At 45.6% G+C, this 16,582-nt stretch overlaps 1 protein-coding gene across 1 annotated transcript in view; it reads right to left on the bottom strand.

The window, feature by feature from the left end:
• The window catches only part of aig1 (androgen-induced 1 (H. sapiens)), a 77,801-nt gene that overhangs the window by 32,867 nt on the left and 28,352 nt on the right, over positions 1-16,582 (bottom strand). The window contains exon 4 of the mRNA XM_065009433.1: positions 6,198-6,313. Within this exon, the coding sequence (XP_064865505.1) occupies positions 6,198-6,313 (116 nt within the window). The remainder of the gene's footprint in view (positions 1-6,197; positions 6,314-16,582) is intronic.

Genomic DNA, 16,582 nt, shown 5'->3' with positions numbered 1-16,582 from the left:
GAGAGACACTGCTAAGAAAAGTCTCAGAGAGAGAGACGCTGCTAGAAGAGGTCTCCGAGAGAGAGACACTGCTAGGAGAGATCTCAGAGAGAGAGAGAGACACTGCTAGGAAAGATCTCAGATGAGAGAGACACTGCTAGAAGAGGTCTCCAAGAGAGAGAGACACTGCTAGGAGCGGTCTCAGAAAGAGAGACACTGCTAGGAGACATCTCAGAGAGAGAGAGACACTGCTAGCAGAGATCTCAGATGAGGGAGACATTGCTAGGGGAGGTCAGAGAGAGATAGACACTGCTAGGAGAGGTCTCAGAGAGAGAGACTGCTAAGAGAGGTCTCAGAGATAGAGACACTGCTAGGAGAGCTCTCAGAGAGAGAGACACTGCTAGGAGAGGTCTCAGGGAGAGAGACCATGCAAATGAGGGTTCTCAGAGAGATAGACACTCCTAGGAGAGGTCTCAGGGAGAGAGACACTGCTAGGAGAGATCACATAGAGAGAGACACTGCTAGAAGAGTCTCACAGAGAGAGAGAAAGGGAGACACTGCTAAGAGAGGTCTCAGAGAGAGAGACACTGCTAGGAGAGGTCTCAGAGAGAGACAGACACTGCTAGGAGATGTCTCAGGGAGAGAGACACTGCTAAGAGAGGTCTCAGAGAGAGAGACACTGCTAGAAGAGGTCTCCAAGAGAGAGACACTGCTAGGAGAGGTCTCAGAAAGAGAGACACTGCTAGGAGATCTCAGAGAGAGAGAGAGACACTGCTAGCAGAGATCTCAGATGAGAGAGACATTGCTAGGGGAGGTCAGAGAGAGATAGACACTGCTAGGAGAGGTCTCAGAGAGAGAGACTGCTAAGAGAGGTCTCAGAGAGAGAGACACTGCTAAGAGAGGTCTCAGAGAGAGAGACCATGCAAATGAGAGTTCTCAGAGATAGAGACACTGCTAGGAGAGGTCTCAGAGAGAGAGACACTGCCAGGAGAGGTCTCAGGGAGAGAGACCATGCAAATGAGGGTTCTCAGAGAGATAGACACTCCTAGGAGAGGTCTCAGGGAGAGAGACACTGCTAGGAGAGATCACATAGACAGAGACACTGCTAGAAGAGTCTCACACAGAGAGAGAAAGGGAGACACTGCTAAGAGAGGTCTCGGAAAGAGAGACACTGCTAGGAGAGGTCTCAGAGAGAGACAGACACTGCTAGGAGATGTCTCAGGGAGAGAGACACTGCTAGGAGAGTCTCAGAGAGAGACACTGCTGGGAGAGGTCTCAGGGAGAGAGACACTGCTAGGAGATGTTTCAGGGAGAGAGCCACTGCTAGGAGAGTCTCAGAGAGAGAGACACTTCTAGGAGAGGTCTCAGAGAGAGAGACACTGCTAGGAGAGGTCTCAGAGAGAGAGCTACTGCCAGGAGAGTCTCAGAGAGAGAGAGAGAGAGACACTGCTTGGTGAGGTCTCAAGGAGAGAGAGACTGCTAGGAGAGGTCTCAGGGAGAGAGACACTGCTAGGAGAGATCTCAGAGAGAGAGAGACTGCTAGAGGAGGTCTCAAGGATAGACACTGCTAGGAGAGGTCTCAGAGAGAGAGCCACTGATAGGAGAGTCTCAGAGAGAGAGAGAGACACTGCTTGGAGAGGTCTCAGGGAGAGAGAAACTGCTAGGAGAGGTCTCAGAGAGAGAGCCACTGATAGGAGAGTCTCAGAGAGAGAGAGAGACACTGCTTGGAGAGGTCTCAGGGAGAGAGAAACTGCTAGGAGAAGTTTCAGGGAGAGACACTGCTAGGAGAGATCTCAGAGAGAGAGAGACACTGCCAGGGCAGGTCTCAAGGAGAAAGATACTGCCAGGGGAGATCTCAGGGAGAGAGAGCGCATACAGTACTGGACAAGGGCACATTAGTGAGAGGCGCCAGAGTCCAGTGCGTCAGCTGGCCCACTCACAGCCTCCCCTGATTCCAAAGCAATCACTCAAGGTGAAACTGGACTGGCCCTTACCCTGGCCCTTACCCTGGCCCGAGGCTGCTGCACAATACAGCTGATCCCACTAATATGAAAAATTGCACATACTTGAGTCCACAGACGGAAGTTGTTGGGCGTCAGTAAGGCCGTGAATTATGTAAATGCTTCAATTAGCTGAATTCAATAATTGGGCAATTAGTTGAATGGCACTTTTAAGTCTTCAAGTTGCACATGTGGAGGTAAACAAGGTGGTTTCTAACAGTTACATTAGTTGTTACATCCGTTGACCTCTATCCTCTTTTATTACGTTCCGTATAATTCCTTCCTAACCAAGAGGGATTTTAGACTATGTCTCTATGGATTCAGGGGAAATCCCTACATGTGAGGTTCATTTTAGTAACATAGCATTTCATCACTTGACAATTTGTTGGTGTCTGACAGACTGTACAGATCAGACATGTCTGCCACTGAAGCTTAGCTCGTCCTACTTTAGGCTTGACATCTTTCTCTTTCGCTCTCTCTGTCTATTCCCCTCCCACCCTCTCTCTGTAACTCCCTGGCTGGGAATCCCCATTTAAGGCAGCCAGTGGAGGCTGCTGAGGGGAGGACGGCTCATAATAATGGCTGGAACAGAGCGAATGGAATGGCATCAAACACATGGAAACCATGTTGGATATATTTGATACCATTCCATTCATTTTGCTCCAGCCATTACCACGAGTCCATCCTCCCCAATGAAGGTGCCACCAGCCTCCTGTGAAGACTGCCTATGGATTTACCCAACTCCAGCATAGGGAAACGAGACAGATTCTCTGACCCTGTGAGACCTGTGGGGATATAATCATCTTAATTTAGCCAGGGATTAAAATGAAGAAAGGTGTTTGTTGCCTGAGGCTCCTACACGTCAGGTGGGTCTGGCAAATCCCCTTCTCCTTGCTGTCGGCCCTGGTTAACTATGGCTGCAGTAGAGGGCTCCCTCGGCTCCAAGCCTCTCCTCTCTGAGAGCATTAAATGTGCAGTGCTCAGGACTAGGGTCTGGTCCTCTGGTTCTGTAACATGTGTTGTCACAATGTAGGCCTCTCTGCCAGACCAGACAGATCTCCCCCCCCTCTCTTTCTTTCTCTCTTTCTTGACTGATAGAGGCTGTTTTTTCTGCAGCAGAGACTGTGTGTTGCCATGCTTGGAGAAGGTCATCCATCATAAGTGCGTGGAGGGACAGAGCCATGAGGAACGTGGGAATGGAGCTAGCTGCCAGACCTCCGGGCCTGGGGAAGCAGAGGGGAGGGGCGGGGCGGCTGGACATCCCTGTCTTCTCATTAGTCACACAGATCACATTCATCATCAAGACACACAGTATACAGTATTTATACTGTGATGTTGCTGTAATGGTTTCTCTGTTCTGTACAGTATGTTCTTATATGTGTCCTATGCCTGTTTTCAAGAGTCTGTTTTAATGGCCCCAAGTGGAAATGGACAATAACATTTTAGGCCTTTTCACACTGCATTGTTCTGAGCCCCTGGCTATCTTAGCCCTGGGCTAGTTTAGCCTGTTCACACAAGCATTTGTTAAACCTGGGCTAAGCTTTAGCCCTGTGCTAAGGATTCACACTTGTATTCCAAAGCACTGCACTGTAACAAATTGTTGTACATTTACAGCAAAACTTTTAGTTAGCTACTGTAACTCTATATTAGAGTATAGTACTGTAAAGAGCAATGCATTATGAGGGCTCAATGGCATTCTGCTACACTGCTGTACAATTACAGCAATTTTACAGTAACATTCTACAGGCGTGCCTTGTAAGAGGCTATATTTGTTGCACCCTATTAGTGAGAATGCAGTAGCCCACAGAATGAAGTACCATACCATATTTTTGTATATTTGTCCTGTAAATCTACAGTAATTTACTGGCTAGTGTGCTGTCAGTAATTTACTGTAATTCAGTACCATCTCACAGAATACAGTACCATACTGTAATTTTTGAGCTGCAAAAAACTTTTGTGGGTGCATGGTATTGTTGTGGCTCATGAACCAAAGTTGAGGCGTGCCTTGTAAGAGGCTATACTTGTTGCACCCCTTAGTGAGAGTGCTGTACCAATTTAAGTGATATGTGGTAGTAGTTCCCTAACAATTAAATGTACAGGAGACAGATTATGGGACGGATCAGAGTGGCTGCAAGTCTTTAATGGTTGGAAATTAAGCCATGTCCTTTTCGATATGTTTTGCCCTGTAGTCACATCCAGTTTGGGAGCTTTTGTTTAGGCCTCTAGAAGTGCAAATGATGTAAAACACCACATATTCATAAATAGGCTGTAATATACAAATACCTAGCAGCCAACCTGCTTGTACTAATCCCATGTAATTATAGTAAAGTACTGTAAAATATCAACATGATTACAGTAGCATTTACTTTCTTACATTATAGTAGCCTAATTTTACAGTATTGTACTGTCATTGCTCTGCATTTTCCAGTACGCTGGTGGGAAGTTACTGTGAATTTTACAGTAATATAGCCAGAGATAGGCAAAGATACATTCAAAAGGTAACTTGTAACAAATACAGGATATGTGGAAGACCAATGTATCCTTAACTACAACACCTTCCCACAAACGATCACAGAAACGTGTTAGTCGCTTTGACTGTGATGTGCTGTTTTTGAATCAACCCTAGAGGAATGCACTGACTGTATGTCGCTTTCGACCAGAGCGTCTGCTAAATGACCAAAATGGAAATGTTAAAAATGAACATTTGCAAAGCACACTGCTGGTTATTATTCTAATGAGCTGCGCCCTCAAACTATTTGTATTTTAATCAAATGTGGCCTCGTTTGGGGGCAAAGGTGCTTAGAATAATACCCAGCGTGCTTTGCAAGTGTCCATTTTCACATTTACATTTTGATCATTTAGCAGACGCTCTTATCCAGAGCGACTTGCAGCCAGCGTATTAATCTAAGTTAAACAAGAATATACCATAGTCATAGCCAGTAAAAAGATGATGTTACCGTTACAGAGAATGTTGTAGTTCTGCGGGCTACTTGCAAGTATATATTTGTATTAGAAAATACGTGTATTCTAATTAAACCGTTATAAAATAGGTCACATGAATTGTAGTTCAGGCCACAAATAAAAAAATAGGAATTGCACGTTTTGAAATACATACAGTATATCAAATCTATGTAACAGAAATACTGCCCGTCGTTAGCACAAGCTACTTGCACTGTACATCTACAAGATTTTACTAACCACTGTGCTTCCACTGTAAAATCTAGAAACACAGCATGTCGCTGTGGTCAGGTGTTCCAGTAATATGCTGTACATTTGTGTTCAAGTAAAGGTCTTGTAAATCTACAGTAATGTACTGGCTTATGTGCTGTAAGTAATTCAATGTAAATTTACAGTAACCTTCTGGCTACAGTGCTGCCAGTATTTTACAGTAAAAATGACAGGAAATGTTTTACAGTGTAGGCTAATGGACAAACACAATAATATAAGCAATTAGACATTAATTAACACAATCATCTTGCTTCTAGCTAGCCGAGCATTGATTTCCAACAGTAATGGTTTGTATAAAACTTGCTGTCTGCCTGTCTGACCTCAGAAACAATGTTTCACTTTTGAAATTCGATCTCACCCTGTACAGAGAGTGCTATGGGGAATGAGACATCAACTTTTCTGATCCAGGTGAAATCATGCAACAATACTATAATTATGGATAGATATGTAAATAGAAAATCTATGGAAACAGACAAATGGTGCGTTTACTGCCCATCCAGCCGTTGAGTTTTTAGTTGTAGTTGACCTTTAGTTGAAGTGAGAAGATGGTAGCCAGCCTGCTGTACAGCAACCATTTTTGTTAGATATAGCAACCAATGTTTTGTTTTTTGTCCTCAGGAAGAAGGATTAAATAGTGTGAATTTACATATCAAAATAACGTGCAGAACGATTACAGGCATCACAAGCATATGTCAATTAAGTGACATTTCAGCTTTTGTGATTGAACAGTAAGCATTCTAGGCATTGTTCTTAACCCTATTTCACACGGGCTATTTTGGCACCGTGTTTGATCTGGGTCTAAATCCGAAAAGTCGGTACTAACCCTGCTCTGGAGCAGGGTTGATGCTAGCCCACTTTAGAATGTGCAAGTGTGAACACTCGCTTAAATCTCCCTTAGCCCAGGGCTAGCCTTTTATGGTCTCTTATCAATTAGCAACACAAACCGAGGAAGAGTTCAGCCAGCCATTGTTGGAGGAAAGGGGCTCTTACCATATAACGTATCCCATGGCAAAGCTGCACACAGCTATTGTTCCACAAGGCCTGCTGGGATACTGGTGGTGCGTGGTCCTCATCTCAATGATGATGAAGGGGAGGACGGTTGTGTGCTGGAGCAGAGAAGTTGGTATTAGCGACACGGTACATGTCTCACCTCAGGCTCAGTGACAACGATTGAGACATGATACATTAGTACCACACAGTATGGCTTTACAGCAGAGAGAGAGAGAGAGAGAGAGAGAGAGAGAGAGAGAGAGAGAGAGAGAGAGAGAGAGAGAGAGAGAGAGAGAGAGAGAGAGAGAGAGAGAGAGAGAGAGAGAGAGAGATGTTATGATGAGGCACTCAGGCAGACAGCCTATAGATAGGTTCATGTAAACAGTGGGAGTCTAGAAGCTCTGTCAGTCTGGGACATTGAGCGCAGGGTCATAAGAGAGTAATGACGTTCTTTATCGAGCCGTGTGTGTGGGAGACGTTAAACAGATGACGTGTGATGCTGCTGCGTAGAGACGAGTGCTCTGCTCTCCAGAGTGAGTGTCTCATGATTCAAATCCCCACTGCTCTCCTCTTATGTTGTCTGTCTGACGGACCTCGCTGACATTTTACTGTTGTGACTTTCAATAATTCAGTAATCTGCTTGCTTTGGCTCAGGATGTGGGGCCTTTTTTCCTCCAATGTGCTCAAAGGATCAGATATTTTTTGGAGTCTGCCGCTAAGGATGCTCCAGCGTGGTGTTTGCAGAGGGGCGGGCAGAGTTCCTGGAGTTGAACTATTAATACCCTTTAATATTTCGTGGTGTGTGTGCTGCTATTTTTTACCATGTTTTTTCACCTAGCTGAAACCAGCAGACCGCTGGGGCCCGGTAGAGCCCACCTTGTCGCCCCTACCGCACACACTGAGTGATGCTCCCTCTCTTTAATCAATGTGCTCATGACTCACCTGCTGTTCTTATAGACCACCTGCGCTCTGTCAGGAATAGAACCATTACGTAACGTGTGTGTGTGTCTAAGTGTCTGTGCACGGCTGATTAGAAATAGAGGAAGTGGGAAGTTTGAGAGAATATTGAAACAGGCAGCAGCCATGGAAACAGGCTATTTTGTACGGTGCAGCATACTACAGTTAACCTTGCTTCTAGCTGTTTCTGATTCAGACGATTATTTTTGCATTGTCACACCAAATAAGTTGGTATCAAGCAGAAACAGACTGAAAACCAGGCTGTCAATGACAAAGACACAGGCTGGGTGGCCGTGGAGGAAATGTTGCATGTGACTAATTGCAAATGGGAGCTAATGACAGTATCTCTAAAGGTGCTCTAGCCATTGGTGGGGGATGTGGAGGGTCACAGTTGAGAGACCTCTCTCCTGTGCTAATTGAAATCAAAATCAGCTCCCTGAACATACATTTCCACTGAGTGGGCCAGAAGTGGCCTGGGTTCATAATACAGTATTAATGTGTGGTTCATCCAACATTTTTTGGTAGTTTTCTGTTCATTCAAAAGTGTGAATGGTAGTGGATACTAGGCCCATGTAACCATGTGGTGAGAATGCCATTAACTGTGCTTTGGTCATTGGTATGTGAGCCTATAAGCTAGGACTTTAAAACAAAGCTTACAGCGCTCCAATGGTTCATAACCAGTTCAAAGCTTGATGGAGGACACTGGCCTTTCCATGTATGCATTACTTACACCAGTCACCAGATGGCAGCCTTCTTACATTCAGACCAACAGAAGAATCTCCTCCCATACCAGTCTAGCCTCAGTTGACCCAATGTTCTGTACACTGCATTATAACAATGACTATCAATGAGCCATGTTCCAGTCTAATCTGTTCTTAAATACCTGACATGTTGGCATTACACGGCTCTGCCCAGAAACGGTGGTTTACCCTCAACTCCTCATTAATGTGCCAGTAAATGCTATTCAATGTTATTTATTACACCTCTTACTGGCCTCTCACCACACTACAGCAGAACATAACCTATTCTACCATGTCCTGGTCACACAAATGAAGCTCCCTAAACACTATTGAATTGCGCTCATGACACACACACACACAATGGGTAGGGTGTAGACTGAGGCTAAGCCAGTCACAGTACGCACGCACTCACACACACACACACACACACACACACACACACACACTCCCCTCCTATCTTTGACCTCTATGCGCATCCACAGATCTCATCCACAGGTCTCATCCACAGGTCTCATCAACAGATCTCATCCACAGATCTCTACCCACTGAGGCACACATCTACACTCTTCTCCCACACGCATACACACATAGTCACACACACACATACACTTACACTCATCACCATGCAAACACCCACTCACAACATACGCTGCTGCTATAGCGATAATTATCACCATTGGTATATATCCTGCTACTAGTCACTTTTACCTCTGTGTACATGTAGAAACCTACCTCCCTCCACTACCCCTGCACACTGGACTCTGGAACTGACCTCCTGTTTTTTATTTGATTTTATTCTCATAATTTTCATGTTTTTTCTTCTTCTATATCATTACTTTTATTGTGCATTGTTGGGAAAGAGCTCCAAGTAAGCGTTTCACTGTGCTGTTTTACACCTGCTGTATCCTGTGCATGTGAAAATAAAGACACTATAGAGGATTGATCGTGACATGTGGGGGAGATAGACACATCCATACATCTCTCCTGTGCTATAGCCTGAGAGTGAACCTTGATGCGCGGCAGTTCCACGCAGCTGCTGGAAGTGCAAATGAGGTAAGAAGTACCTCATCTCCACAGAGACATTACATACTCCCTTTCAGGAGAGAGGAGCTCTTCCACCGCTCTGCTCTCCTGGAGTTGCAAATGTTCCCAGGGAGAGCGTGCTGTGCTGTGCATGGTTTGTGTCAGAGTCAAAGTCTCGCTCACTTATCTGTCTGTCTTTCCCTCTCACTTGCTATCTCAATCTCCTTCTCCTATCATATAAATGCGTAGGCACGGAGACATGGACACTTTTTCAGACAGAGTTCATCTAAACGCTGAGGCAAGAATAACCTCTAGATTTACAGTATGGGTTTACTTGAGCAGTAATGGCCATCATCGAAAGGCCAAGCAGGATTAAGTGGAGTAGTGCAGAGAGGGTAGAGAGAGTTTAGTTAGCACTTCTGAGAAGAGTTCTCCCACAACAGACCCAGGCCAGTGAAGGAAGGTGGTTTTAACACAGGCTCCAAGAACAACTCTCCCCGCCAATATCACTCACACTTAATTTATTTTGACTTGCCATATAAAACCATGTCCATGATGAGCTTTGGTCTCATGCTTCCTGACAATGCTTATTAATTCATGCAATGGAGAGGTCTATGATCTCCATTGAACATGTTGCTTGGCAGATGCCCTGGTCCACAGTGAAGATACCCTGGAAGCTACTCAGGCTCTCCGTTTCCCCACAGAGCAATTAGGGTGAATTTTATCACACAAGGCTTTCACAGCTGTAGCCTGGTTGGGATTTGAACCAGACACCCTGCGGTCAGGAGTGTGAAGCCTCAGCTACTGGTACTTCTATTGTCATTATTGTCTGCTACTGCTATCCAAGTGCTGGGGACATATTTTGAGGACCTCTGTACCTCTGTATGCTATGCAAAGTATGGTAATTACCACAGCCACCACACACAATGGACAACCAGAGAACAAATAAATAGACAACAAGAGAGAGCTTCACTTCTGAAGCCACAAAGACTCCTGCCTTTCCATTGCTGTCACGACTGACTCCGTTACATTAGACTATCCATACACAAATGAACTGGTTCAGACAGGAAATGCCACATATTCAAGAAAGATTACAATGCATGCAATGCATTAGTCTTGGCATTGAGCTCTGCTCCTTTGGGGTAGCTCACTGCTAGAGCATGCATCATGGTAAGATAATAACAATTACAGACAGTGAGCTAAAAACGCTGTGCAAATCCCTGTGACAGAAACAAAAGCAGTGCGCAAACAGGTGGAGTCCGGGGTGGGTACGCAGGAAACAGACATGCGTGGCGGGTAGAGCATGTAACAACAATAGCATGCCACCAGCAACACCAGTGCATAGCTTGTGCGCGGCAGCCATCAGAGAATGTGTGTGCAGAACTTGATTGACTAAATAGACAGCCATGTTAAGGTAGAATGAGGAATCTGATTGGTGCAATATCAGCTGATGCGCTTGATTTCTGTGCTTGTGGCAATAACTCGAAGTGACAATGAGAATGTAAGTATGTACAAACACTGGAGACACGGTGTCTTTTCTTACCCCCCCTACGGTGAGTGAACCTTCAGTAGGTTAGCTGACATTGGGAGGTGAGAGCGACCCTCCCCTCCACCTCTCCTGTCACATATAGATAGAGCATGAATTATTGACTGGGCTCTCAGTTCCCTTTCTAATCAGTGACAAGATGCCTGACATGCTTAAGTCACTTATTTCACCCTGTGTACTTAGTGTCATGAGCTCTCCCCCTTCTCCCCTCCCTCCCTGCCAGGCCAGCCCGTGTGTGTGCTGCCGTCAGGGCATTGTGGGATTGTGGACACCAGAGTTATTTTGCTGCAGTGGGCGTGATGGGATGCCTGTTGGCCTAGTGAAGGGCTCCCAGAGGGTATTGGGTGACAGAAATAGCGCTCCCTCCCAAGGTCGGGTGTAGAGTCCCCCCTCCCCTCCACACACACTGCTCCCTCCCTCCAGCCGCACTCCACCACCTGCCCACCCTCCACCAACCCACGCAACACACTCTCAGCAGCTCCCAGTCAACAGAGGGCTCACATGACCCCGTAGCCCCTCTTCCCACGTCAGCAACGCAATCTCTAGAAAATACCTCCAGGGGTATTCTCATTATACCGCAAACACCAATGCTGATAAGGAGAGTCTGTTCGGTTTGTGTCCCTGCTCCTCTCCTTTCAGCTCCTCTCAGTCTGGACAGGGTGGAAATTCATTGATATGGCCGGAAGGTGCATTTTTCAACCCCCGCCCACATGTTTGTATCCAGGATTTCAAATGACTCAGTCATGTTTTATTTTATCCCTGTTTTATGAATCTAATGTGACAGTCTCTGTCTCTCTCACTCTCTCTCTCTGACCACCAGATTGAGGAGCTCTCAGAGACCTATGGTCTGGGATGCCAGTACTGTCTGTGGAAAATCCCCTCTACAAAAAAAGAGCAAGTCACTCAAGTGGTCCAGGGCTAAAACAGGATAGGCCATGTCAAACACAAACACTGGGGAGAAAGAAAGAGAGAGGAAGAGAGGAGCAGGTCTCACTGCGCTCTGAAAACACCAATGGAGCGTATGATAAGTGAGAAAGCCAAGTGTCAAGACTTCACATTCGTATTATGCGTTGAGGAGCCAACGCGCAGCATTGAATGCGCGGATGCATCACACCTCACCTGCTGCCATCCCACCAACAGGGTTGTGAACGCATTCTCACAAATGTTTGGAAATGTACTGCTAAAGCAGAGTCACACTAAAGGTCTTTGTAATTCAACTAAATAAGGAATTGTGTTTCTCTAACCGATTTTCTCACGCAGTAAGATTTACACCGGCTTTGGGAACAATGGGCAAAAAAGCAAGCTGTGAAACGGCCATCGTTCACTGAGTCGAGATGAGTAAATATTTTCCCAGTTGTCAAGGATGAGCTAGTGAGCCAGCTATGCACCCGTTTTAATGACAGGGTTTGGACGGGGGAACTTAACTTAGTAACTTTTCCAGGTTTAATGTGGCCGGCGACTCAATCATGATATTGTACACCACTGCGCCTCAAACTGCCCTGAAATATTAGCATCCAGAAAAATTGACCTGCAATTATTGATATTTTTTAAGTAATCCCCCAGCAGTCTGCAAACCAGAAGGAAATAGCAGAGCAGAGAACACGGGAAGTGATTGTTTTTCTGGTGGAAAATCAATACCATTGAACACTCGTGTTCTCTCTCTCTTTCTCTATCTTCCCTCTCAGCCTCTCTCTTTTTTTCTTTTTTCGATGTCTCTCACTCTCTCTCTCTCTCTTTCCTTCCCTCCCTGGGTTGTTGGAGAAGTTGGGTTGGTTCTCTCCGGCTAACTGAATCTGTCTCTCTCAGACACCGTGCACATCTGTTCTCCCGCTTCACACACAGCTGGCCCAAGCAGCAAGGTAGAGTCAGATTATTTTCAGCAAAATCTCCCCTCAAAATGTTCCTCCGCGGTAAGCATCTGCACGGCAGACAGGGCTCTGAGAGCACTACATTATAGTGTTTAACAATGAGTTGCCTCTCTGTTTTCACTTAAATAAGGTCAGTCAGGAGCTAGTGTCATGACGTTGCCGTCTTTGGGTACAGCGAGTGTAACGGATGTGAAACGGCTAGCTAGTTAGCAGTGGTGCACGCTAAATAGCGTTTCAATCGGTGACATCACTTGCTCTGAGACCTTGAAGTAGTGGTTCCCCTTGGGTGACTGTTGTTGATGTGTGCAGAGGGTCCCTGGTTCGCGCCCAGTAATGGGCGAGGGGACGGTCTAAAGTTATACTGTTACACGAGCACCCCTACCTCTGCACCAGCCCTTTTCTAGGTACCATCCCCCTACCCCCCTGTCTCCTACACCCAGGCTGCTGTGATCAGAGAGAGGTCGTAAATTCCTGGAGGAGATTATCTCCTCATGGCCACAGTATAGAGAGAGAAAGAGAAAAGTTTCATAGAGAGAAAAAATGAATTTCTTCCACCTCACAGAACTGGAGAACCGAACAACATTTATGTTCTGGAGAAGGTATAAAAGATCGGTGAAGAATCCAGCTACGAACTGGTCTGTTTGGTACAATTTTATAAACTCATGGGAGACAATACGGCCATATTACCATAACAATGTTTATATAATAGCCTCAGATATGAGGCTTACATCTAATTGTTGTATAAGATGAATGAGTGAGGATGATACTGTTTGTGAAATTGTGTCATGTGATTTTGGACTGTTTAATGAAGGAAACTCCAATTCCCTTTGCAGTATAACTAAATCAGAGGACCGCCCATGAGCACAGTTATGGTGGGGCATCCTGGGACAGGCCCTTTTCTGCAATTCCGAATAAAACCCCCACCTTGAGAATTTCTCAACAGACCATGTTGCTCTCAATTACGAGAGGACAAAGGTTGCAGACCAGCTTACTTCAATAACGAGAGGGCCAAGGTTTGAGACCAGACTGCTGAATCTTTTAACCATCCCACGTGGTTAAACTCTTAGACTATCGATACCGACAGAATAAGAACCAGTCTTTGAAATTAATTACTAGTCTGCAGCTAGGAATTCGGTATCATTGAACGCGAAGACCGAAAACCGCCGAAACATCTATCCAAAATGACATAAATTAATTTCACTCTGAACTATCCATTCTAACCACGACAGAGAGGGTGGACAAACTCTCCAACAAACTCTCCAACTTTTCAACAGAGATCCTGACGACACACTGAGCGTAAATATATATATATTGATTGCAATTGTTCCCGAATGAGTGAGCGTTCATGTGCGAAGGATTAGCATTTCAATTGTTATAATTATCAACTGTGTGTTGTCTTATCTCAGTCAACCCCCACTTCCCTTTTGTACACCAAGCCGCAATGCCGGTTTATGCCACTAGGGAAACTCCGTTAACATTTCCTTGTAACTATCTACTGTTTGTTTATGCATTTCTGTGAATGACTTAGTTAGTAAATAAATGATTTAAGACTGGGTTCGTTCAGATAACCAACAATTTACGACCTTTGGAATGAGACTAACGTGAGGTAAAATAAAGAATAGGTCATTAATCAGAAGACTAAATGAACAGATATTAAAATATCTGAAAAGTTGAATTAGGAAAATTACAACTTTGTAATCTGAATATTTTCCTTGGTGCCCCAACTTCCTAGTTAATTACATTTGCCTGATTAGTTAATCACGAAATGCTAATTACAGAGAATCTTTGATAAAAACTACAAATCTTCAGTTAATGATAGTAAAGACATGACACTAGTCAGAGCCATGGCTGTACTGTAAGAAAGGCCTTGGTTTCAGCTGAGTCTGCAGATGTCCACAGCCCTCATCATCTTGTAATCGCTCACTTTCCTGTCCGAAATTGAAAAAACACACACTCAAATATCGATGATCTCCTCTGACACTGGAGGAAGTGTCTCTGATGAGGGCCCTGCAGTCGGGATGGCAGGGGGAGCAGCTCTGCACCCCTACGAGCCTCTTCAGCTCATCACCACTGTGTGTGTGTCCATGACAGGACAGGCTGAGGCTCCAGAGGCAGTGGCCAGGCCAGAGGTGATGAGAGCTGGGGTAGAGAGCCCCCCCCCCCCCCCCCGTGGAGGAGCTGTCAGCTGGACACCTGTCAACCATGAACACATGTCACCTCCCTGCCTCCCTAACATGCTGGCTGGGACAGTGCTGACACTCACAGGGCCTCTTCCAGAGATACACAGCAGAGCCAGACACAGCCCCCATGTTATGTTCTCTTGTATGATAGTGGACCTCCCTCATTAGAATGGTCCCTCTGTGATCATATTAAGGAATTACTTTTATACTTTCATATCAACTAATTAGCTCCATTTGAATAAATGGAGGTCCCATAGTGATGTAAACTATTTCTCAGACTATCAGATGGATCTGGAATAGTGGCATCACACTTGTGTCTGATGGGGGCTATATTAAAAAGCGTGTCTGTGTGACTGACTACCATCCGGAGACATCAGACTTCAGTTCATTTTCAGTTTCATTTCAAGTCTGTTGGGATGCGCAACTCTTTTAGTGTAACTGTAGCAGACAGAGAACACTCTTAAAATCTCCTGATGCCCGGTGAATTTGGCCACCTCCTTGGTTTCGTGGCCAGGCTCATCTGCACTTCCAAACCCATTTCTGGAACCCCGAACCAAACAAATTTCAGCAGATGTGAAAACGTTTGAGCAACGGCCAACGTCTCTTAAACCAAATAAGCAAGTCAAAGTTGACGGGGAGAGGCTTACTGCTGAGTAGCTAATGATGCCAGGTCATTTTTTCTTCTTCTGCACTCCTCTGCTACATTCCCATCCCCTCCCTCCTTTTCCCCTCCACAATATGCTTGCGATATAAAGAACAGTTCATGGCAGCCCCACGAGGTCTCCGTGAAAAATGTTGCACGTTTTATACGCTCCTCGTAGTTTTATCGGCCTTCCCAGCGTTTTCGGGAGAGGCGTTGTTTTCCTCCAGCTTGAGAAGCTTCTCCCGATGTACATTTCAGGCGGGGTGGGTTCCTCTGTGGAGAGATGCACCTCTTGGCAGAATCTTGAAGGATATTGTCCGAGGCACGAGAAACAGTATGCAGAGGCTTCTGGTATGATGACTTACAACAGAGAAGAGTTTAACATGTCCTATGTTATATAAATTAAACATGCAACAATGTCTCCCTCTTTATCCACGGAAAAGGGACTGCATTTGACTTTGCCTCAATATCTAATTTGGTAAAGCATAATCAGAGTGAAGGAAGGAAAGCTATTCTGTGACACTAGAGGAGCAGCAGAGCCGTATGGTTCTCCCACTGGGGATTGAGTTTCTGTGTAATGTCTCCCATTAGGAAGGAAAGAGGAGGATGATTGCACTCTATGGGAGCAGAACACTGGGTTCTACTGGCATTCTTAATGTGATTATCATGTTATGACAGGCCATCGTGGATGAATACTCCTGGCACCACTGTTAGGGCTGGCAGGGCTGCTCCGGGCTACATGGGCACGCTGGTTAGTGATGATGTGCCTAACTCTTCATGCCAGCTGGGACCATGACCTTTGACCTAACGCTGAGGACAGGACAGGCCAGTTAGCAAAGGCCAGCACTGGGATGGAGGGAAATGGGAAAGGGGGATACCTAGTCAGTTGTACAACTGAATGCCTTCAACTGAAATGTGACTTTAACCCAACCTTTCTGAATCAGAGAGGAGTGGGGGGCTGCCTTAATCGACATCCACATTTTTGGCGCCCGGGGAACAGTGGTTAACTGCCCTGCGCAGGGGGAGAATGACAGCGTTTTACCTTGTCAGCGCGGAGATTCGCCTTTCGGTTACTGGCCCAACGCTCTAATCGAAAGGAAGTTCAAGGGGGTTGTGGGGTTATAGATCACAGGCCCCTCAATACATAGATGGCACCTCTGGCCTTGTGTTGTCATCACTATAGCCTCGAGCCAATCACAATAAGTTGTTTAGACCAGCTGTCCTTACTGGGCATTAGTCGAAATTAAACTGACCCATTCTGTTCTCTAGAAGAATACAGGGGAGCTGAGTCATATAAGAACGTCTGCCTGCCTTTCCCTTATTCTTCACTTGTCTTCTCTTCCCTCTGCCATCTCAGCCCCAACTGAGCAGGTCTTACACAAGACTAAGGTACAGTATGTCCTTAGTAAAATATTGGACACCTGCCAG

Source organism: Oncorhynchus nerka, linkage group LG24, assembly GCF_034236695.1.
Source record: "Oncorhynchus nerka isolate Pitt River linkage group LG24, Oner_Uvic_2.0, whole genome shotgun sequence".
Classification (NCBI taxonomy): Eukaryota; Metazoa; Chordata; class Actinopteri; order Salmoniformes; family Salmonidae; genus Oncorhynchus; species Oncorhynchus nerka.
This window is presented reverse-complemented; position numbering and strand designations above follow the sequence as displayed.